The sequence below is a fragment of the Cnephaeus nilssonii genome, assembly GCF_951640355.1.
Source record: "Cnephaeus nilssonii genome assembly, chromosome: 14".
NCBI classification, from domain to species: domain Eukaryota; kingdom Metazoa; phylum Chordata; class Mammalia; order Chiroptera; family Vespertilionidae; genus Cnephaeus; species Cnephaeus nilssonii.
In genome coordinates, this window is record NC_137085.1 from 38,727,682 (window position 1) to 38,751,488 (window position 23,807).

General features: G+C 41.9%; 1 protein-coding gene across 2 annotated transcripts in view; it reads right to left on the minus strand.

Annotated features, from left to right (window-relative positions):
* The window catches only part of PCSK5 (proprotein convertase subtilisin/kexin type 5), a 413,193-nt gene that overhangs the window by 44,409 nt on the left and 344,977 nt on the right, over positions 1-23,807 (minus strand). For both annotated transcript variants that reach the window (XM_079791288.1, XM_079791287.1), the window contains exons 25-27: positions 8,280-8,322; positions 5,549-5,685; positions 3,999-4,199 (exon numbers count right to left, since the gene is read on the minus strand). In XM_079791288.1, coding sequence (XP_079647414.1) covers positions 3,999-4,199; positions 5,549-5,685; positions 8,280-8,322 — 381 coding nt within the window. The remainder of the gene's footprint in view (positions 1-3,998; positions 4,200-5,548; positions 5,686-8,279; positions 8,323-23,807) is intronic.

Here is a 23,807-nt window from a genome sequence, read left to right on the forward strand (position 1 = left end):
GGATCAGGTTAAAGGGTTCGGGAATAGATGAACTTTTTCTGTGTCATATTATGTGCTTGGAGCTTTATATGTGCTCTTTCATTTAATTCTCAAAATAAGTGTGTATGAGGTAGTTTCATGTTCTCATTTTATAGGTGAGGAAACTGAAGCTCAGAGAGGCTGTATAACTTGTTTAAAGTCACATAGCTAGTAAAGGACAGAGCCAGGATTTGAATTCAGGCATGCCTAACTCTCATCCACTTCAGAGATGTTGTAGTACTTCATTTGTATTGTAAAATCATTTGGTAGACGCCAAAGCAGTGCTGTACTGGTAAAATGGCTCTTTGGAATACAAAACAAAACAAAAAACTTGATTTCAAACTGCCAATGATGTTACAACCCACTTATAAAATTCCTGGATATGTAACAGTCAGTGCAACTGGATACACGCGGCTCCTTCATGCCACCAGGCAAAAGGTTGAATTACTTACCTAGAGACGTGCTTTCTGCACTCTTGAGTTCTGATTGGTTAATTAGGTAAAAACGATTTCTAAGTGAAGCAATTGTATACATTGACAGAGTCCTCCTTTTAAGTTCTCTAATGTTTAGAAACACATTTCCCATTTTTGAGATTTTTTTCACACCTGAGTGGCTCTCAGTGTTTGTGACGGACTGGGATTCCAGTCTTTCTCAGAGCATAGGAATTAAGATCCAAAGACAGGCCACTAGTGATAAATTGTTAGGATGTGGTCAAAGATAGAAAGTTAATTCATCATATCTGTGCCTTGCAGATCAGACTACCATCAGAATGTGTAATTAGAGCCCGCTACAAACGTGGTTTTAATCAGTGGTGGGACTAGGTGGGTAGGGAAATTATGCAGGACTTTCCGGCGTCACACGGGGAAAGCCACTTAAGGAAATCCGAATGATTTAACAGTCACGGAGTAAACTGTTTCCATACCCAACAATGGTTTCAGGAAACCAGCGGAGGCCATTATCTTTTTTTCAAAGCCCTGAACATTTCCACCAGCCTTCACACCTGAACACTTCCACCAGCAGTGGCCCTGTGATGCCCGACTCACCCCGAAATCATTAGCAGCCTACTTAATAATGGCTGCGGTACTGGTCTAATTAATCTTTACAGTATGTGGGCGACTGGGACAGGGGACCTGGGGGTGATCTATACTTTTGTACAGTGCCCTTTGGTGGCTGGCAGAACAGAGGCTGAGCCGCTCTCTTTGGAGATTCCTTAGTCTTAGCTGGAGGATTTGGCAGGCCTGGCTGCTGTGTAGGGATCTCCATCCTTGTACTAGGGTGGGAGGTATTCCCACTCTGTTGGTAGTTGAGGAAGAATGATGGTGGGGTCTCATCACGGTCACTCTCATCGTGAGTAGCCACCTTATTGAAAGAGGTGTTCAGTGAACTCTAGTTGGACTTTATTTCAAGGGTATTCCCCCAGTACATGCTGACATAGGCAGTGGGGGCAGCACAGTCTTTGGATGCAAGCATGATCTTATCGTTTCCACTAGGGCAGCGATTTTCAACCGGTGTACCATAGGAATTTTTAAGACAGGCAATGCCTGACTATGTAGTCAGGGGCACTGACCTCTTTTCCCTTAGACTGTCACATAAAAAATGACAACAGCCAACACAACAGTAGCCGTCCAGTGCGAATGAACCAAAATTATACCTACTTTTTTTGGTCAGATTGGCAAAAGATAGATTTTTTTTTGGTGTGCTGCAGAATTTCTTTTTAATTCATTTAAGAGAGGAAGAGAGAGAGAGAGAGAGAGAGAGAGAGAGAGAGAGAGAGAGAGAAAGAGAGAGAGAGAGAGAGAGAGAGAAAGAGAGAGAGAGAAATATCGATGGGTTGTCTGCTGAACAAGCCCACAACCTGGGCATGTGCAACCTTTTGGTACAGGGAACGACACTCCAAAACCAACTGAGCCACGCTGGCCAGGGCAATGTGCCACAGAATTTTAGTAATTATTTTATGTCATGAGATGGAAAAGGTTGAAAATCGCTGCACTAGGGAGTAGTGTGGGTGAAGGACTGAACTTTGTCCCATCTTACCTTCCCTACCTGGATCTGCATCTGCGTTTAAAACAGTACCACTACCTTACTGTAGGTATCACCTACCCTCTCATAAACACCCTGCAATTTGCCTGGCTCCCTCTGAGTTGGCCCAGAATGACTGCAATCTGCTTTCCATCATCTTAAAGGTGTGGCTGATTAGGTCTCTGGGACCCCCTACCTGCTCTCCTGTTACACTCTCAACCTTGTTTTTCTAAGGAAAAAGAAGTGGAGAGAAAGATGTGGGCCTTCACTCAAATTCTCCTGGGGCTTTACAGAGCTCTTTCCCCCTCACTGTCCATTTCCGAGGTGCCTAACCTGTGCTGGGGAAGCCGAGTCGTCCTGGCTCAGCGAAGGAACCGTGTTTTCTCACTGTTAATAGTCTGCACGTCTTACTTCCCAGATCATAGAAGTGGAAAAGTGCAGCCGTGGCCTTGGCTTTATTGCTTTTGTCCGGCCCTGAGAATAATTCTCATCTGCTTCCCCCCCCATCTTTTATTGCTGCTAAATCCCCAAACGGACTAATTCCTTTCTCTCTTCAAAAACATTACGTTTTGATAGTAGAGAATGTGGAGGGGTGGGTGTGGTGCCCTGACAGAGGGGAGCAATCAAGGCCCGGTTTCTGCTTAGCAAAGTGCGTAGTCCAGTTGAAAGGGACGTGTAATCATTTGGGAGATCAAGTCTGCTATGCCTCTTGGCTCCCTGGACGTTTTCCTCATCTGGATGCCAGATAAAATACAGATGTTCTGAGCTAGAAAACACAGCACCAGACTATTTTCCCCTTGGCCGGCATGGCCTCTTAAATGCCTGAATGGCAGACAAACTCGTTTTCAGCATTTTGGTTCAGCTACAATTCACGGAAGATCTCCCAATCTGGATTGAAGGGTTTTCTTCCCAGCCCTGTCTCTGAAACTGGCCTGTGTTCCCTGTGGCCTTTGGCGGCTGGGTGTGCCACGGTCTCTCCGAGCTGCTTTTCCTTTGTTGCATAGGCAGCGGGGTCGTGGTAGACAGCCGCCACAGAAGCCCCTCCCCTGAAACCCAGCAACAGCTTCCCTCCTGCCCCGATCCCTCACTCTCTCCAGCCCTTAGAAGACCTGTCCTGAGCAGAACCCCCTTTCAGCGGCTGTTGCTTCTGCACTGAGATGACCTTCTTTTTTTTTTAAACAAATCTTTGCCTCCAAATCAAACAAGAGAGCATCTCTTGTTTTCATGGGAGTCTCTGCACAGAAAGTGAGCCAGATTTCCCCAGCAGGAAGAGGACTTCGTTTTGTAACCTCCTCGGATGTGGAGAGGCCACCCAAGTCTGTGATCACCTTGCAAGGAAGCCTGTGACCGAGGCCAATTCTGAAGACTCGGTGGGAATGATACGTGCAGGCCTTTATTGCTAGAGTCCAAGCTGCCACCTTCTCCCTCTCTCCCACCCCTCTCAGGACCCCACTTTCCCACCTGCAGCTGGAGAGGGCAGCTGTTAAAAGGCAAAGCTTGAATGATGGCCATTTCTAATAACCCACCCAGACAGATCAGCTGTTTCAGCTTAAGTTCCAATACTTCAGAGCAGTTCTTCCTTGCTTCACTGAAATAGCCTACCCTATTGGCAGCTTTCCTTTTCCTTAATAAAGAGATACAGGAATGATAGAAGCTATCCCGAAATCTTCGAGAAAATGGTAGTCGGGCCGCCTCTCTCTGACTCTTGATGCACCTGGAGGCCTGCTCCACCCTTGTGGAAACTCAAGTGCCTTTAGGTTTTCCCTCCTGGCCAAAAGCCAGTTACAGCCTCCTTCCCTCTGCTGCCTTGATCATCGAAGAGACCCCGTCTTGATTCTCATCCCAAGCTTTTGTTTCGCTGCCCAGCCTTCATCTCTGGGTATCCCCAAAGCAAGGGTTAAAGAGGGCGGGGGGCCGAGAAGGCAGCTGGACACCTGCGATCGCTCTGGGGAGACACATACCATTCCAGAATTTGCCTTCGATCTGGGTCTGGGTGGGACCCACACAGGTCCCATGCAGCAGCTGGAGTCCCGGGGGGCAGCTGCTGCACTCGTCATGGCCCAGGCCGGTGCAGGTTTCACAGGCTGGGTGGCAGGGCTCACAGCTGCTCATCTCCGTGTCACTGTAGGAGCCAGGCCCACATTTCCTCACACAGCTGCCACCTAGGGAAGAATAGTTTGGCTCAGTGCTCTGGGCAGGGTCAAGTTCTAAACAGGCCGAAGGGGACCTCAGGAACATTTTTTCTTTGAGTTTGTTTTAAAAGACACCAGGATGGCATTAGCTTCTTTCAGCCAATTTTTTTTTTGTTTGTTTTTTGTTAATTCCCACCTAAGGGCATTTTCCCATTTTTTTTAGAGAGAGTGGAAAGAAGGGAGGGTGAGAGACAGAGAGAGAGAGAAACATCGATGTGAGAGAAACACATTGATTGATTGCCTCCTGCACGTGCCCTGACCAGGGCCATGGATCGAGCCTGCACCCTAGGTATGTGCCCTTGACCAGAACTGAAATCAGGACCCTTCGGTCCACAGGCCATTACTCTATCCACTGAGCCAAACCGGTTAGGGCTCAATGTGTCTTTAAAAATCCAAAACTTTAAGCCCTCTTTTAATTGATAAATTGGCTATTAGCTCAAAGGGTTAAGAGCATAGAATAAAGAACTTGACATTCTTGAGGCTTTGAAAAACTACAAATAAAACGAATCTCTGTATAGAGACCAATGGGAGATCATTTGGGCTCTCTCTCCCCTTCTCTCCCACACGAGCATTCAGGAACACTGGACTACTAGTTCTTTAATTGGAAGACTCACAGTGTATTTCTTTCCTAGCCATCCATCTTCATCAAAGGCAATGAATTGACCACAACCCAAGAAAACGGACTTTGTTTAGCTTTTACAGTGCTCAGAAATATACAACATGTATTACATCCCAAGGAGAGAGTTATGGTTCTGAATATTTCAGGTGACTTAGATTCCAAAGCGCTGTCTCCAGTGTCCCCCGCATCTTCACATTCACTCATGCTTCCATCAGTTTGGAATAATTTGAGATTAATTAGTGAAATAGGAACTATGTAATAAAAGCAGAAGTTGCTAGTCCTGGCTAATGTTTATTTTCAAATCAAATTGAAATTTCTCCTTGGACAAGAGGCACCCACACACGCAGACCCAGAAACCAATCAAACAGCTGTTATTTCTTGCTTTTTTTTTTTTTTTTTTTAAATCCTCACTTGATGATATTTTCCCCATTGATAGAGAGCGTGGAAGGGAGGGGGAGAGACAGAGAGGGAAACATCGATGTGAGAGAGATACAACTATTGGTTGCCTCCAGCACACATCCCTACTGGGATGGAGCCTGTAACTGAGGTACCGTGCCCTTGACCAGAATCACACCTCGATTCTTCAGTCTGTGGGCTGATGCTCTAACACTGAACCGAAATATCTAGGGCCCAGCTATGTTCTTTCTGGTGGAGCTCTGGAGCCTGTTTTTACTTTGTTTGATGCCGCTGTCAGGCTTACCCCGGAGAAAGAAGCCCTCTTCACACCAGTAACACCCATTCTGGTCACAGATGTCACAGTTGGTAGTGCACGCTTTGCATTCAACATTTTCCGTGTAGGTCTTCTCAGGACAGGATTTATAGCAGTGGTGTTCAAACCTAGGGGAGAAGATGGAGTTTCTTCCATGAACTATGTTGATGTATTTCTCTTAACCACCATAATTTAATCTCCTCATGTATGTCTATGCATAGTTTTTAACAAGTGTAGATATTTGGGTTTCAAGGGAGAAAACTTCCTCTTGGTCTGTGTGTGCCTTCCAAATAAGTCATTACTCACCTCTCTCTGGACCTCTGAGCACCCTTATCGGGATAGCTGAGAGGAGGCTAAGGAGGAGAAGGACAGGGCTGCTGCTATTTATTTATGGCGTAGTGATTATGTGTCAAGTATTAGCCTATTTAAACATCCACACAATCCTCAAATGGTAGCTATTACTTATATATTTAATTTCCAGATCAGGGAACTGAGTTTCAAGGTTAAGTACTCAAGTCACATAGGTAGTTAAAGGTGGGACTTGGATTTAACCAAGGTCTGTTTGAACAGATAGTTTGTGTGCTTTTGCCACATGGCACTTGCAAGGTCTGAAACAGCTCAGTGTTGGGTTCAAGTAGCTTACCAAAATGTCTGTAACCAGATTAGTAACATCAACATCGAAGTGCCTTAGCTTTTATGCATACATATTTCTCCACATACTATCCATTATTCTCATTCTACACTGAATTATAGGCTCATTTGAAGGGGGAGTGGAATGAAATTGATCTTTGCCCTTTGATGAATTTTGTAGCATCAACAATATATCAGAGGCAGGCTTTGCATTTCTTTCTTACCAACTTCTATTGCAGAGTGTTTTATTAGCTGCATTCAAAGTCACTAAATTTTCTAAAGGGTTATAAATGTGTGTTTCTTGAAATAAATATCACATGTTTTACCTTCATGATATTGGACATGTTCTTTTTAGTGTACAGGAGGCCCTTAATGTGGTTGAGAGGTTCTGCGACTTCCAAGTGAAATGATGTATAATGAAATAGGCTAATTGATACAAGAGACAAGAGTTAAGTTCCAACAGCATCTCCTCAATATTATAATGAAATGACATTGAAAGACATAATGTTATTTGAGGGCCTGCTGTTTTTGTTGCTCACAGGGTATTATGAAATATGCTCATTAGTGGGCAGTGGTGAGCTGGAGAGGCCGAAGAGGCTGGCTCCAAACGTTAACAGAATATGCTGCCAGGTGACAGAGGAAGTAGGTGCAGGTCAAGGGGTGTCTTTTGGTGTCAGAATGAAGAAGGGTAGAGTTAGGCTGGAGGGACACAGAGTCATAATAGAGACAAAGAGGAGAATTCCTCACCCATTTCTGCATGGTCACTATTTCTTTGGGTCCTGCCTCGGTTCTTCAAGGAACAGTTTGTGTCCTCAACCATGTGACCTCAGCAAGGAATGCTTGCATTTCTGCTGTTCATCTCTGCTTAGGGTGTCTGTGGCAGGCCATATGCTGGGCAAATGCCAACTATGAACATGCTGACAAATTTCTTTCTGCTCATTTACTGTCATCTGGTCTATCTTTTAATAATCAAGTCTGGGGCCCTCTTCTCCACCCCGCTTCCCCTGTTTAAATGGAACAATAAATCAGTAGGGCAGGAATGCAGTGATGGAGAGACACAATCAATGCAGAGAATAATAGTCTACTCTGGGATAGTTCAATTAAAACCATAAGGTTAAGTAATAATAAGGTTAACTGGTTGTTTTTAATATGTTTCAGCTTGTTAGGTTTCCCTTTCCTTGCCATCCACCTCATCCCTTTTAATGTCTTCCCACCCACTACCACATTTTAAGCCCCTTAGAATCAAGCTCATTAAAGTTGAGGTGACCCAAATCTAGAGACACCCCCCACACACACACTAGCTTGTGGTGCTTCTTGAAATAACCCATAGCCTCTCTGAGCTTCATTTTTTCCCTTCTGGAGAATAACATCGGTCCCATGTTCCTGACAATGTTTTTGGAAAGATGAAGAGAAGAAATGGATGTGAGAGTTTATCACAAAACTCTCCAGTTCTTAGGATGATAGGGAGGAATTACGTAGCCTATGCATCATCTGGGCCTTCCTTTTCATCTCCCTTCTTTTCTTTCCTTAGTTTTTCTTCCCTGGAAGGGAGACTAGACTGGGAAGGGGAGGTGACTTTGAGACATGCCATGTTTGATTTGTAGATTTGTAATAGAGAACTTTGGGGATGATGGTTACTCGTGTTTCATTTAACCTAGTGGTCTGTGTCTTTCATTACCCAGGGGATGATTGAGAGCTAATGCAGCACCTGGTTTCATCCTGGACCATCCAACTCTTGTTAAGGACAAGGTCTCCATGCAAACATCTGGAAACAGCTTGCCTGATGTTGGGTCTATTACTAAGGTCTGTCCAGCACCAGCAAGGTCTGAATCCTGGTCACCCATGGCAAGATTCCTAGACACCAGTGTCAGGTTGGGTGCCTTCCAGGACCAAGAAAGCGAAGGTCTCCTTTCCAGGCAAGAAAACAGCTGGGCTCTTATTGCTAAATCCAAGAATTGTCCATTAATAGCCTGACAGGGCAGAGCTGCTTCAGGCTGCAGGGCCTCTTTCCTGTAATCACTGATTTAGGATTAAGTAGGTAACACTTAAACTGCAGAAAAGTTAGTGCTATGAAAAAGAAGGCCAGACTTACATGTAATACCTCGTAACACATGATGTGCAGGTTCCTGGGTCATCTGGAAAAAAATCATAATCATGAAAAATAATAATTGCCAAGAGTTCATCATTTGGAAAAATGGGCTTTGGAAAAGTTGTCTTGAGACAATCTTCTGGGATAGTTTTATGAAATGTTCTGTCCAGAAATGGCATTTGAACAGATTGTACCATTTTAACGAGTACCAAGCTGTGTGCTATGATTTATCTTTATCAAAGCTAGTAAAATAAAAGTTCTCATAAATACTAGGCCCTGACTTTCAAGGAGGAATAGGCCCAAGCTACTGGGACTTCAAATTGCAGACCAGGAACTGTCTACTTTGAGAAACTCCTGGTCTCTGATGAGGTAAAAGCATCAAGCATATCTACACAACCATACACTTGAAAAGGGGCTTTAAGCTTCCATTCCCAAATGGTGGGTTTTCCATGAGTTATCCTAACTGCCTACCAATGAGAGGGGTTGTTATCTGGGAGGTTCCTTTTAAATCTGAACAATGATACTACATTGTTTTTTCCCCCGCAATGTAGTATCCACTTTGTGTTCTACACTGCACAACCCTCTTAAAGAAACTGTCCTGTTCTCATTAAGTATAATGATTCACTGTGCCCCTGCTGTCTCAGCTTTCATGGGACTTCATAGAGAGAGAAAGGACTTTGAGAATCACTGACTCGGTCTATTTCCCTCTCTCTTAACCCTCCCAAAACATGCTACTCCAGATCCAATTATTAAGGGAATTCAGTGACTTCCTCTGGTCTTCAGTTTTTGTGAATAACAGAGTTACCTCTAGCAAGTTCTGTCTATCTGTTATACTTCAGTCTTGCTCTTTTTTATTCAACTAGGAGATGGAAAACAGTTGCTCCTCTTGAAAACATTCCTCTTGGTGCATGAAGATTTTATGTCACCTTTAACTTTTGAAAAACAAAACAAAACAATGTCCTTTGAACTTCGTGCACAGCTTTCCATTTTGATCTACTCTAGGCTCTATTTTGAGTTTCACAAAGTCTTCCTTTTGGTAGAACTGCCCCGAATCTTTAGCCTAACATTCATCTTGGGTCGTCCTAGGGATGTTATACCATAACTCTATTGTGTATTACACATAATACGACTAAAGCATTGCGCCAAAGGTTATAGTGGATACATTTTCAGGAGAGGCTCTGCCATTTACATGGGATCCCCAGAAACTTCTGAAAACAGCCTAGTGATTTTTGCAGAGGTGAGGGCACTGGCCTGGGAATTGGGCTACCTGTTTCTAGTTTGGAGTAGTAACCCTGGTTTAACTGTCTTGAGAACTTGCATAAACTTGACTCTACTTGATGAGTCCTGATTTCTGTAGCTGTGAAATGATATGATTGGATAAGATGGTTGCAAAATCCTCCCAAAAGTCAAAGGTTCTGAGGCTGAGTCTAGCAGGAGTTGGCAAACTGTGACCAACACCCATCGGGGCCAAATCTGGCCATGCCCTTTTGTTTGCGTACTGTGTGTGAATACTTTCATTCTATAGTACCAGAATTGAGTAGTAGCAACAGAGATAGAAAATACTTACTGTCTGTCACCTTATTGTCCAGACAAAGTTTTTTGGCCCCTGGCTGGAGCACTTCTGGGTTACTCACCTTTGTTAGGTAATACTGGTGTAAATGTTATTTTCTTAACAGCTGACCCCAGAGTTCCTCTAGGGAGAAAACTATCTGCATGTAGGAAAATACCTTGTGAAATAACCTGGGGTAGAAGTTTAATTGTAAGGACTGAACAAGAGCCAAGACAGCCCAGGAGAGCCACACCTTTTTGCAGGAGGTTGTGATTGGCTCATGAAAAGGTTTTCAAATCTGAGTCAACATGGTTTTTGATAGATTGACTAGAGCAGGGCAGTGAAATGAATCATAAGCCAGGCTAATTAAGGGGAGTCAGGGGTTTGAAGCTAGAGGGACGATGAGAAAGAAAAGTTCACTAGAATTCTTTGAATTCTTGGGGGAGGGCTTTCTGCTTCCACAGTTCATGGTTTGGAGATCTGAATTCATTTTAAGGGGGTGCAAAGGTCCCAGTGAACATTAATGATTCTACTGGGTGAGTTTATTTCCTGCTACGAGTCTATGTTTGCACCTATATTCTTTTCAGTTCCGCTCCTAAGTAACTATTACTCAGCTAGCATTTGGCAACTTACTTTCCCCTTTCCTGTCCCTAATAAACATAATTGACTCCAACAGTTCTGCTAATTTGGTGAGGGCTGGGAAATTCTAATCCTGTTCTCTGATGTTCTAGCCATCCATCCCATCTAGGAACTTAATGAGTTTGCTCTCTGCTCCTTTAAGCAGGTCACTGATTAAAATGTTAAATAGAACCAAGCCTCAGAACTATGCATACCAATGCAATCTTGAGTCCAGACACTTTTCCAGCCCAATTGCACAGTGAATTTGGTACCTTCACAACAGTTTGCATAAATGAATAATGCATAGAACAGGAACTGCCTTATAACAGCTTATGAATGTCCATTAGTCTTTCTCATTATTACCAGTTATTCTAAAGAGTAAGAATTATTTTGTAAAAAATTTCCACCCAGAAGACCCTCAAGTCAAACAGCTAAATGGATTTAGCTTGACTACTGAGAGATAGCTGTTAAGGGATTAAAGAAAGGTAACAATCCCAAACCTAGAAGTTGACTCTAAGTCGAGGGTACATGTGAATGGTAAGGAGGGGTGGCTTAAGGAGAAAGGTGAATTTTTCCGGCTTCTAGTGTGAGAGTATTGTGTGTGTGTGTGTGTGTGTGTGTGTGTGTGTGTGTGTGTGTGTGTGTGGTGGGCATGGTGAGGAATGGAAGAGTCTAAACAAGCTAGAATTGTTAACTATCTTGGAAGGTGTTATCCAAAGTAGGATGTTTAAATAGCTCTGGTTATTTGATCTTGTCAAACTTTTGAGCTGAGAGAGCATATTTTGAGGTGGGAGGGGGCAAGTTCAGTCAGAATTCAGAGAGAGAGCCTCACACATTTGGAAACACGCCTTCAGAAACAGTTATTGGCTTCCAGCTGCTTACTTCCTAAGGAGAATGTGTGTGCAGATGCCTTGTCAAGATAGGGCGTGGGAATACAGTTTTCCTTTCCTGAGAAAATTCAGTTTTATGGGGTGGGGTGGGCAGGACCACAATGTCCACTGTGTCTACAGAGGTCTTAATGCTCAGCATCACCTTCGCACTGTTTCCTTGGCGATCGTCAGTGCTGGAACTCATCACAAACTCACTCGACTCACAGAGAATTGACTCCTGTGGTCAGCATCACCTTCAGTGGTTACCTGATGTTCTCTGCCACTTTATCATGTTTTCAGAAATACCTATAGCCTTCACCATCGACTGTGGATGGATCAGGGCTACATTAGGAGTTATGTTCATCTTACTTAACAAAATGTATTGGAAAAGGGATATCTTAAACTAGAGATGGAACTGAACATTTGAAAATGTCCGGAGAACAATAATTTTTTAAAGTTTACATAAACTTTGAGTTACACAGTGAAAGAGACATACAAGCAAAAATGGCCCTATTTTGCTTTTTCTAAATGTATTATTCTTATTATTGTATGTTGATTTTTCATTTGGGGGAGAGAAAAGAAACTTGGTTTCTTAAGAGTAGCCCTTTATCACCTAATAACTATCTAGATATGTCAGAATTAGCTGTGGATGAGATCTATTGTTTAGGCAAAATTGACTGTCTGCAAAATTGTGGGGAAAAGTTAATGTCAGGGTGCTCCTATATTACCTTTGACTATTTCTTTCAGGATTCATTTTTAGGCTTGTTGGTCTTTCATTCATATCCCAAGCTAGCCAGGTCTCCCTACCATGGCCTTTTGAAAACCTGTCTATCCTGTGTCCCATTACTTCAAAGACCTCTAGGTAACTGCTTAAGCTGCTGACTAGGAGGCTCCTGGGCTCTCACCCACCTCAGTCCCTTCTCAGGTGTCCTAAATCCATTAGGCTTCTTCTACCTTGACCTCTTAGGTCACAACTATAAATGTTCCATAAAACAGCACCCACCTTATTGTACTAAATTTATGTACTAAAGCTATAGAGCAGGGGTTCCCAACGTGGGGCACGTGCCCCACTGGTGGGGGGGGGGCAATCCGAGAATGAGTTATTAACAGTGAATTATTTGCATTTCTTATGATTCTAGGGGCCTCATATATAGCATATAAATATATAATGTGACATATTTATGCATTTCAGTCCTCTATTATGTGTTTTGAAACTTTATTTGCTTTTATTTCATATCACTTCATATTATTATTATTTTAACAATTACTTAATGATTTCTTCCTCAGTATTTCAACTGTACTTTCGTTCTTTTATTTTTCTCTTTCATGGATGCCATATTCTTTGGAACTTGTTTAGAACAATTTAATGTCCTTTTAGGTTTCTTCCACATGAATAGGAGTCTACTTTTTGAATAATAAGAATTATATGTCACAGGGGGAGGGCATCAGGATTTTGGAGATGCTTAGATGGTGCATGGCTGGGCTGAGGGGACCCCCCACCCCCACATGCATGAATTTCGTGCACCGGGCCTCTAGTGTACATATGAAAAACAATCTAAAAGTTCATCTGTTGGGAATAGGTTAAATATGGTACATTTACACAAGATGGTCTAGTATCCAGCCATTAAAATCTTGTTTTTCAAGATTTTATATGTATGTAAATAATATGTATGTATATCTACATGCATAGATATGACTATAAAAAAATCAGAAGAAAAGGCTAAAATGTTAACAGTTTTCTCTGATTGTGTGTGTGTGTGTGTGTGTGTATGTGTGTGTGTATATATATATATATATATATATATATATATATATATATATTTCTGTATTTTCCTTATAAATGTTACAAAATTTATTAGAATAAATGCTGTTAAGGAAAGGAAGAAACTGCTCAAGTTGAGAGTTTGGGGTCATTTGGCCACAAGTTTGGAAACAGTCTCCTCTCACAGATCTTCCCCTGAGGGAACTGGCCTTTGGATTTTTTCTTTATTTTTTGTCCCTCTCCTGCCCACTTCTGTTTTCTTGTCTTTCCATTTTGTTTCTCAGCACTTCCTAAGCCTGCATCACCAGGACAAGACTGACTTCTTCCACAGGGTGTGGCTAAAACAGTGGCAGATGTTTGTACAAACACCTTTTAAAAAATTCATTTTTAATATGAATTTTTATTCTGATAGGATTCTGTAAAGGAGGCAGATGAGTGGGAATGGGGTTATTCTTGGCTGTGCCTCAGACTCACTAACCAGACTAGAGCCTGTCACTTGGGCCGAGCGTTCTCAAACAATTTTCTTTATGAGCACCTGCAGCCTTGCTGGAGCATCAGCAGAATGTCCACCCCCTACGAAATGTAGTACCCCTCCCTTTGAGGGGAGAGAAGCATTATAAGCAGCCAATACTTAAGTTGTTCGGGGAGATAATTAAGCACTTTGCCAATAAAGCATATTCTCCCTAAGTAAATAGGTACTTAGTTATTAGACGATACTGTACAAATTTGTAGGAGGGTCACTGACATTCTTCAGTCTACCCGAGGATAATGAACTGGGTAAGAGGTTTATATGCCCAAAGAGTGCAACTAATTTTAAGCCCCAAATAGCACTAAAAAGTACATAATTCCAATAGGCCTTGTACTTAGAATTGCTTGAAATAATTAACACCAAAATACAAAATGGACCCTCTGATAGCTTTGCCAAAGCAGAAGATTTTTCTGGGAGGTTCACTGGTGCTGGGATACAAAGTATTTTGTTGGGAGACTTTTGATGATTTTCAATCATTTTGTCCTCATTGGTGTCCAAGGACAATGAATAAATATTTGAATTGGCAGTAGTACAAATGGTGCAGCTGACAATGGGGCACAGCCCCCTGGAGGGGCACAGTAGTAGTAGAAGAGACCTGAATAAATAATTGAAATCATTGTCTACAAATGTTGGCTAAAAGAGGGCTCAGTGCTTTATTGGACTCTAGTCTACACCAAGTCCCTTGATTCTGACAATGGAATATCATAGGCAGGCTGTTCCTAGATTTCCATCCTTGCCTAGACTGACTGGCAAGTGGGAGTGATGGATGAATATATGCAGCTGAGTTCCTACAAGGATCACTCACTACAGCTATACGGTACATTCATTCACTTATTCATTTATTCTGGAGCTTACATTTTAGTGGGAAGAAGATAGTAAAAGAAAAATTGTTAGATGTAAATAAAATGTAAATTTTTAATTAATGCATGAAAAAAAATCACTAAAATGCAAGTTCTGTGAGGACAAGTTGTTTTGTTTTCATGTACTTCACTACCAAGAGTATTGCCTGGTGCATAGCAGATAGATGCTTCAGAAATATGCACTGAATAACGAAGAGAAACACATACATAGGTACATACATTCAGATAAAGGGTTAGAGTGATGAGACTGCAGGGGGGAAAAGAGGCCTTAATTTAGATAAGCGAGTTAGGGAGAGCTTTTCAAGACTTGACATTTGAGTAGAGATTTGAATGACAAGGAGCTAGCCATCTGAAGCTCCAAGGATAAGAGTTCTAGGCAGAGGCCAAGAAAAGCTTGTTCATTTCAAGGAACATCAAGAAGGTCATTGAGGCTGAGGGGATAAAGAAAAGGGGGAGAGTCTGGAGATGAGGCCAGGGTCATATTCAGGATCAGATCAAATATGGTTTTATAGGCCAGAGTGAGAGATTTGCATTCTAATCTAAGAGTAATGGGGAGCCATGAGGAGCTTTATAAAAGAGATTTGCTGTGATCTGATTTAGTTAGAAAGATCAGTGTGGGTGCTGTGTAGAAAATGACTTCTTTAACTGTAGAAATAGATTCATCTATTAAGTCTTGCAAAGCTAGGAGTCTATGTAACACATTTCATGAATTGGTCTTTTAAGAAATATACCAGAGGAAAAATGACTAGGGATAAACTGAGACTGTAGTAATAAAGAAAAATCTGCAGTAATAAAGAAAAATCAGAAAGGAACTAAAAGGAAAATCAAGAAGATTAGTTGTGGGAGGTGAAGAAATAGGAGACACTTTGTGGCTTGTGTACCTGGATGGATGGAAAATGAGGAGCATTCAGCAGTAAAGTTGGCTTAGGAGCAATAGCAAATACTTAACTGATTATGTACTAAAGTCCATACACTGCTTTGTATATATTATAAGGAGGATATACAGATAAGAAAGGCAATCCATATCCTCAAGGAGTTCGTAATCTGGTGAGTGGAGACTAATTAACAAAGTTATTTAAAGAAGAAAGCACAATGTGGCAAAATGTAGATAAACAAATCTCTAATCTGGTACATCACAGAAATATTTCTTTAGGTCCTGAAAGAAACCAAGTTATGATTCTCCTTCTTCTGTCTTCCCATTTAATCAGGTTTTAGTCACTCTTTTTGAATTAAAAATACAGAGCATTCTTATTATAGTCAGGGTTGCCAGACAAAATACACAATTATAGTGTAAGGATGCCTGAAAAATAAATTTGCCAGGACAAGAAAAGAAACAACCTGGTTTTAGCCTTGGCATTGGGTAGATTAAACAAGAACAGCACCACCACCTCCTCTGAGAATTCATAACCATAAGCTGGATCTCATATAGGTTTATAATCAGAATTCATGTTATCTCATTGTTCTAGAACATCTCAAAAGGAAAATTCAACTTAAAGTAGTTTCAGGTAGGGAGTATCCCAGGGCAATTAGTAGAAGCAAAAGCAAATCCTCTCTATAGAAATGTAATCTTAACCCAGATCTCAAAGTATTCTAATAGTTTTTTTGTTTTTTTTCAAGGAAAATGGTCACAGTTTTTTTTCTTCTAAAGACTAATTTTTTAAAAATATATTTTATTGATTTTTTATTTTATTTTTACAGAGCGGAAGGGAGAGGGATAGAGAGTTAGAACCATCGATGAGAGAGAAACATTGATCAGCTGCCTCCTGCACACTCCTTACTGGGTATGTGCCTACAACCAAGGTACATGCCCTTGACTGGAGTCGAAACTGTGACCTTTGAGTCTGCAGGCCAATGCTCTATCCACTGAGCCAAACCGGTTAGGGCAGTGGTTGGCAAACTCATTAGTCAACAGAGCCAAATATCAACAGTACAATGATTGAAATTTCTTTTGAGAGCCAAATTTTTTAAACTTAAACTTCTTCTAACATCTTCAAAATAGACTCGCCTAGGCCGTGGTATTTTGTGGAAGAGCCACACTCAAGGGGCCAAAGAGCTGCATGTGGCTTGTGAGCCGCAGTTTGCCGACCACGGGTTTAGGGCATGGCCACAGTTTTAAAAAACAAACTACACAGGAAAATAGGCAATATTCAAACACAACAGAATGCCTGAGAATTTTCCAGAATTGTTAAAAGATACCAGTTATGCCCTGGCCGGCTTGGTGCAGTGGATAGAGCATCGGCCTACAGACTGAAGGGTCCTGGGTTCGATTCCCGGTCAGGGCACATGCCTGGGTTGCGGGCTCGATCCCCAGTGGGGGGCGTGCAGGAGGCAGCCAATCAGTGATTCCCTCTCATCATTGATGTTTCTATCTCTCCTCCCTTCCTCTCTGAAATCAATAAATATATATTTTTTTAAAAAAAGATACCATTTATTTATTAATCCCAGGAAATAGCATGAACATGTATATCATTATTTTTTTTGTTTGTTTGTTTTTTGTTTTTGTTTTTTATTTTTTTTTTATTGAGGTATTATATGTGTACATATCTTATTATTATTATTATCATTATTATCATTATTATTATTTGTTGTTGTTATTCATTCTCACTTGAGGATAATTTTCCATTGACTTATAGGGAGAGTGGAAGAGAGAGGGAAAGACGGAGAGAAACATCTATGTGAGAGAAACACATCGATTGGTTGCCTCCTGCATGAGCCCTGAACAGGGCTCAGGCCAGGGAGGAGCCTGCAACCAAGGTGCGTGCCCTTGACTGATATCGAACCCAGGACCCTTTGGTCTGCAGGCCAGTGCTCTATGTACTGAGCCAAACTGACTAGGGCATTATTTTTTTTTAATCTACAAGAAAATCCATCCTAGTGAAATTGCAGAATAACCAAGAAAATAAGTAGTTCTTAGTCTGTGGAGAAGGATCAAAAGACATACTCTGTAAGAAGAAAGAAAATACCTTAAGCAAAGAGGACTTGAAATTTGGTGGATAAAAGAACATCTGTCATTTCAGAAAGACACTAAAACAATGGCAGAAATCACTTTGAAATTTTGATGAAAGACCTGGAATCATAACAGAGCCAGAAAAGAACCTTGGCTCCAAGGCCCAGCTCAAATGCCCTAAGAGTATGAAGCATTTTGATTTGTCTGAGTCCTCTAGTTCTTCCAACAAAACGAGTCTTTTCTCTGAGCTTCCAATAAACTTTGTATTAATACTGCAGCTATTATCCGTTGGGGTGCCGTGAATTGTAAATGATCTGCCATAGTCAGGGAGTATATCTTACTCATCTCTGTAAACCTAGTACCTGAGTTATGCCTACTGTTAATTTATTCCTTCCACAAATATACTTTGAGTCTTATTACATGCTAGGGCTACAATGATGATTAATTCCTAGTACAATATGGATCTGGAATCAGAGTCTAGGGGGAGATGCAGCAAGTAAAAAGACATTGCAATGAATGTTATGTGGTGACTATCACTAATGGGATTATGACCAATTTACTAAGAAGAAAATAAGGTGATAGCTAACCCAGGGTGTGTGTGTAGAGGGAAGTGCGGTAATAGGAAGGTTCCTTGAGAAAGTGAAAGCTTAGATGATATCTGAAAAATGAGTTTGACGGAGAAGGGGGAGACGGGGTGGAATCCTTTATATGTGAAAAGGCCTGAAGGGGGAGAGAGAGCAAAATCTATGGAGACAATTTCTTCAGTAAAGGGCTCAGGAGATTCCCATTGAAGAAACTATAGTGGGAGAGACAAAAATCTTGTTGGGGACACAGGTGGGAGACGATAGCTTGGAGGAGGTGCTTGATATGTTTGCAGAATTGAACCTCCTCATTTTATGGATGAGCAAACTGAGCCCCAAGGTCAGACAAAATCTTCTCAGAATACAGCATAGTTTGCCCTTGCCTTAAAAACATACAGGTTTTTAAGGAAAAGAAGGGGGTAAATACAAAAGTAGATTGCAAAGAGTTTGGGGTAACTAGAGTAAAGAATAGATGTTGGGACTCAAGGAAACAAAAAAGGGACAGGAGAAAGAAGACTGAAGAGACCACTGGCTGGATCATGAAACAAGCTTTTATGTCAAGCTTTGGAATACAGACTTTATCCAGAGCCCTGGGAAATTATTTTAGGTTGGTAGACAGTTGTCACAAATTTGAGAAAAAACACTATTACTGCAGAATTGAATGTGGATTTTGAGAGTGAAAGAGCAAACAAATAGAGAATTAGGGAGACCAGTCAGAAGACTATTGCAGTATTCAGGTGAACTATGTTGGTTGCCTGAACTACAATATAATGTGATGGTGGAAGTGGGTCAAAGTGGGCAGTGTGAAAATTATTTGGGAAGTAGAAGTGACTTGGTGACTTTGTGGGTTGAATTATATTCTTCTGTGTCTTGCCTTGATCTTTAAAATATTGGAAAGATAGCTACTAGAGTTTCTTTCTAATCTACCTACTTATTTTAATTTATTAAAACAATATTTATTGTTGAAAGTATTACATAAGTCCCCCTTTTCCCCCCATTGATCTCTTCCATCCCACCCCCCTCCCTCACCACCACAGGCCCTCCCCACCCCATTGTCTGTGTCCATGGGTTGTGCATATATGCATATAAGCTCATTGGACTTCTTTTTAACAGAAAGAGGAAAGCTCTATCCTATGTTATTGGTGAGTTTGAGAGAAGGAACTCAGAATGCTTGGTGAGATGGAAAGTTTAATGCAGGGTCAGGGAAGTTCACTTTTCATAGATCTAATTCATTCTCCATTTTAGCCTTATAAGTAATCAAGTTGATACTTTGATCTTTTTTTTATATGACCCACCCGCCTTCCCCAATCTTTATGCTCCCTTGCTTCTGAATTGTGGAGAGAGGTATTTCTAACAAAGCCCAGAGAGAGAGAGAGGAATACATAAAGGATTTCCTAGAATTTTGAGCAGCTGAGTAGTACTGTATTTGGAGTCATATAACTCAGTAGTAGGTGTTGTTGGGGACACAGGTGGGAGACGACAGCTTGGAGGATGTGCTTGATATGTTTGCAGAATTGAAGGTATTCCAACCTCCTCATTTTATGGATGAGTAAACTGAGCCCCAAGGAACCTCAAGCACTTGTCCAAGGTCGGACAGAACAAATGCAGATTTGGAAACACTGGTTCCTGTGAATTCTAAGTGCTTTCTCTTATCTTCTCCACCCAGCCTTTATTTAAGATTACATGTCCTTGCTTAAAAATATTCATACGCCCACTGTAAAAGACCATGTTAGGCAGCCTTACTGTGCTATTCAAGACCACTGACCCCTGTATCAGTTAACAAAAGCCTATATCACATTGTCAGCTAAGGAATGTCTGTTGAGGACACAGCCTTGCGACACTTCATTTGGGTCTTGAATCAATAGTTTACCCAAAGCGTTCAATTAAGAGCCCTCTACTTCCTATATAAGGGGACCCCAGATATTTCATCATTGCACTGTTCATTTTAAGACCTTGCTGGAAACCTCCATACTATTCAGGATACTCTGCCAAAGTTGAATTGCCTGGAGCAAAACAGAACAATCCTTTGGATAGTGAAATAAGAGTCCGGGGCTGCAGGAGCCCAGCTGGAGAAGGCGAAGCGACTAGGAGTGCAGTTTCACCGCAATCGTATTTTTTTGTTACCTCTCCATTCAGACAAGAGAAAGTTACAGAAAGCAAAACCCCCCATTTCCTAAAGCTGCTTAATTGCATTTCACATTCTCAGCATCCATGGAAACTCTCCAACTAAATATATTGTTAAAAAAAAGGAAAACCAAGAAAACATACATTTACCTCCCTTGCTGCCTAAACAGAAACAAACTGCTGAAAACCAGAATCTATTCTCCAACAGACATATTTTCAGGTTATTACTTTTTGCCAAAATTGCTGGTTTGTATAAACAAACTAGGGCTTGTGCAACCAATTCCTTTTAAGGAGTGGGGGGGGGGGGGGCGTGGGTTCTAAGAGCCATCCAGTGTGATATGCTCTTAAAAGAAAAAAAGAGCCTCTTACATTTTTAAAAAGATATTTTGAAAGGCTCTGCCTATTCATCATCAGGAATATTTTAAAGAAGGGATGTTTTCTTTTGTGTATCTTCAAGTTACTATGGCAACTGGATCACTTTTTACTCATTAATCAGGAGGCACTAGCCAGAGAATCTATCCTTCCCCCTAGGTTTGGAGCCTTTGTCTATTATTCTACCTTTTTAAAACTTCATGGATTTTGGAAATTGTTTTCTTCAAATGTTTCCCTTGATCTGAGAGGTGTTGCATTGAGTGCCTTATTCATTACTACACATTTTCTCTTCTGTGCCATTTGCTGGCTTCTGTGGACTACTAGTTATGTTTTGATTGCTCCTTTCTCTGTACTTCTTTGCTTTTATTTCTTATAGCTAAGTCTCCTGAGCCGTGGGGTAGATTATACTGAAACCCTTCCACTTTCTCTTCCTTATGTAAACTGTCAGCCAGAAGTGCGGGGTACAATTAGAAATAGAGTTTGTTTCCTTTAATGTTCTTTCTAAGCTTCTCCTCCTCCTCAAAAGTCAGCAATCCCATCTCAGTTTTCATTAGTAACGCTTGTATCTGCTGAGACAGTGATCCGAGGTGAGCATAGTTTGTAATCATTTTAATGACCTGAGGGATTCAATGACCATCTTTCCCGGGGTCCATATACTCTTCTGAATACTTGATACACATGCCAATTGCTGGACGGCTCTGAGGGTCGTACCAGATAGGGACAGAGGACCCTGGAGTCCAGAATCTGCTGGTCGAAATCTTGCAGAAATGTTTCGTTGGCCAGCACAGTGTGGACCAATACCATGTTTAAAGAAATTGAAATATTTCCCATAGCAGTCTGAATCACCTTAAGTTCTGCCTGAGACCATTGACAAGGGCTGAGCAGCAAATGACTTCCCCTCAATTGGGATACCTCTGGGGGCCTGAGTCCCCATCTGGCCCACCTGACCATGGTACCTGCCAGGCACCTGTAGTTATATGAACTTAGGACCCTTGTTCTTGTTCAATTTCCACCCATGACCCAATTTTCACAGATAAAGTAACTGAGGCCTAGGCTTTTCATGACTTGACCAAAAGCTAAAAGCTAATTAGTGGTGGCTTGAGAATTAGGTCCAGATTTACTGACCACTCGTCCAGTGCCTCACATTTTTTGAAGATCAAAACCAAGTTTTAGACTTAGAGTGCTTCCCCTACAGAATGGAGTACACGCTAAGTACTTGGGACATACATTTTAACTCTGCGTATTATCCTATATAATAAAAGCCTAATATGCAAATTGACCAAACTGTGGAATGACCGGTCACTATGATGTGCACTGACCATCAGGGGGCAGATGCTTAGCACAAGAGTTGCTCCCAGACTGTAGGCCCCAGGCCAGCTAAGTGCCCCCACCCCCCCACCGATCACCCTGCTGGTCGCCCCACAGAGGGAGGTGACCAGCGGTGGTGGCGGGGGGCCGGACTGGCAAGTGGGTGGTGCCAGGCCAGCCAAGGCAGGTGCGAGCAGGGGCCCCCATTCACCCCACTGGTTGCCCCCACAGATCAGCTCTGATTGCCAGCCAGGCCTAGGGAACCCACCCGTGCACGAATTTTGTGCACTGGGCCTCTAGTTTTGAAAAAGAAGGGATTGTTTTTCAGGTATAGAGAAACACATCACCAGGTGCTGAGCATGTGTACGTGTATATGGGTTGGGCAAGAAGAAGTGAGAGACCCTCTGAGTACATTCTCCAAACATGGCAGCTTTTCGAGATTTTCCAACTGTAATAGATTGATCTGAGTGAAGCCTGGGAATTATAAACAAGATGAAAAGACTGTTAGAAGCAGCACTGTTTATCAGAGCACAGCACTGATTTATCTAGAGAAGGTAGTGAAAGACCAGAAACATTTTTATATTATTTGTTTCCCCACCAATTAATGAGTGGCACATGTCCCGGTCTCCAGCACACGGTGAGTCTGTTTACCCCTCCAATTTCATGTTAGTATAACACTAAGCCTATGGTGTTAGGGTGTGTATGTGTCTGTATGTGTGCATTCACCTGCAATCATGCATGTAGGGTGGGCAATGAATTACTGAACAAAAATACTCTACAACTTTTGAGAGCCCTTTCTCCTTGGATCCATCCCCAAAGAACAAAAATTAATAAACAAATCCTGATTGTTTTGATGCCACAGAAAATAAAGGGGAAAATTGGTCATAAAAGAGAACTCAAGCTGTGATAATATTTAACCTAAATGATTCATGGGGAAATGAAGCCATTAATCATAATAAAAATGAAAGCTTAGCACCTGCCAATGGAGGCAGGCCACCACCCACCTCAGAGACAAGCCTGCAGGCACTTGCAAGGCTGGGGATGCTCTGCTGTAGTGCCTGCAATGGCTGTAACATGGGAGCTTTGTGATGATGGAGAAAAGTTTTTATGGAACAGCCAAACACCCAGCCTCTACGAAGCCAAGCCCTTCTTCCTAATGAACTTCATGTGACCGCTCTAATAGCATTCCAGTGGCACTTAGTTCTGAAAATAAGAGGGATTTCACAGTGTGATTAAGTCTACACAATTACACATAAACTAGAAAGCGGCCTGACAGTTATCTGCCAAATTTGGGGAGAGCTCTGCCTCACCATGAAATACCTTAGATTGGCTGTCTATCTAATGTGATTCTTTTGGATAATTGCTGGCTATGTCCTCCCTTCATTTCATGTTTTATGGACCGATGGTTCCGTGAAAGCCCTTCTATTTTTCTTCTCCATGGCATGGGAAGACCCCAGGACTAGCTTGCAGGGTACGCTCAGAATAAGAGCTTCATTTCGTAAGGCTGGCTATTTTGCAATCGGCTGATTCCTCTCTCAGACACTACAAAGATTCTGTCCCCAAGGCCATTGTTCTTCCTGCCATTTCACAGCCTCCCAGAGGCCTTCATTCATATTGGCAGGTGATAAGCTATTTTCAACTCATGTGTAATCATAGTAATTCAGCAGTTTTCCTTATTAGCTCTTCTGAATGGAGAAAGTGCACGGAAGCTGCTCATCTGTGCCGTCTCTTTTCTTTAGGTGTAGCGCTTTAATGCTCCAGATGGGCTGTGCTGTTAGTCCAAAGGGATTAAATGAAAGCGTGTCTACCAATCTTTCTAACGGTCACAAATTACATGGGTGAGAATGCTCAGCATTTCTTTCTTGGCTTTGAGAGAAGCCGCCAGCCTTGCAGGAAAGCCATTGTTACTTTCATCCCTGGTTCTTGAGACACTCTTGAAGGACATTATCAAATGATAGACGCACTCGTGGGTACCTGCGTGCCATGAGTGTTCCTTCCTGGTAATGAGACGA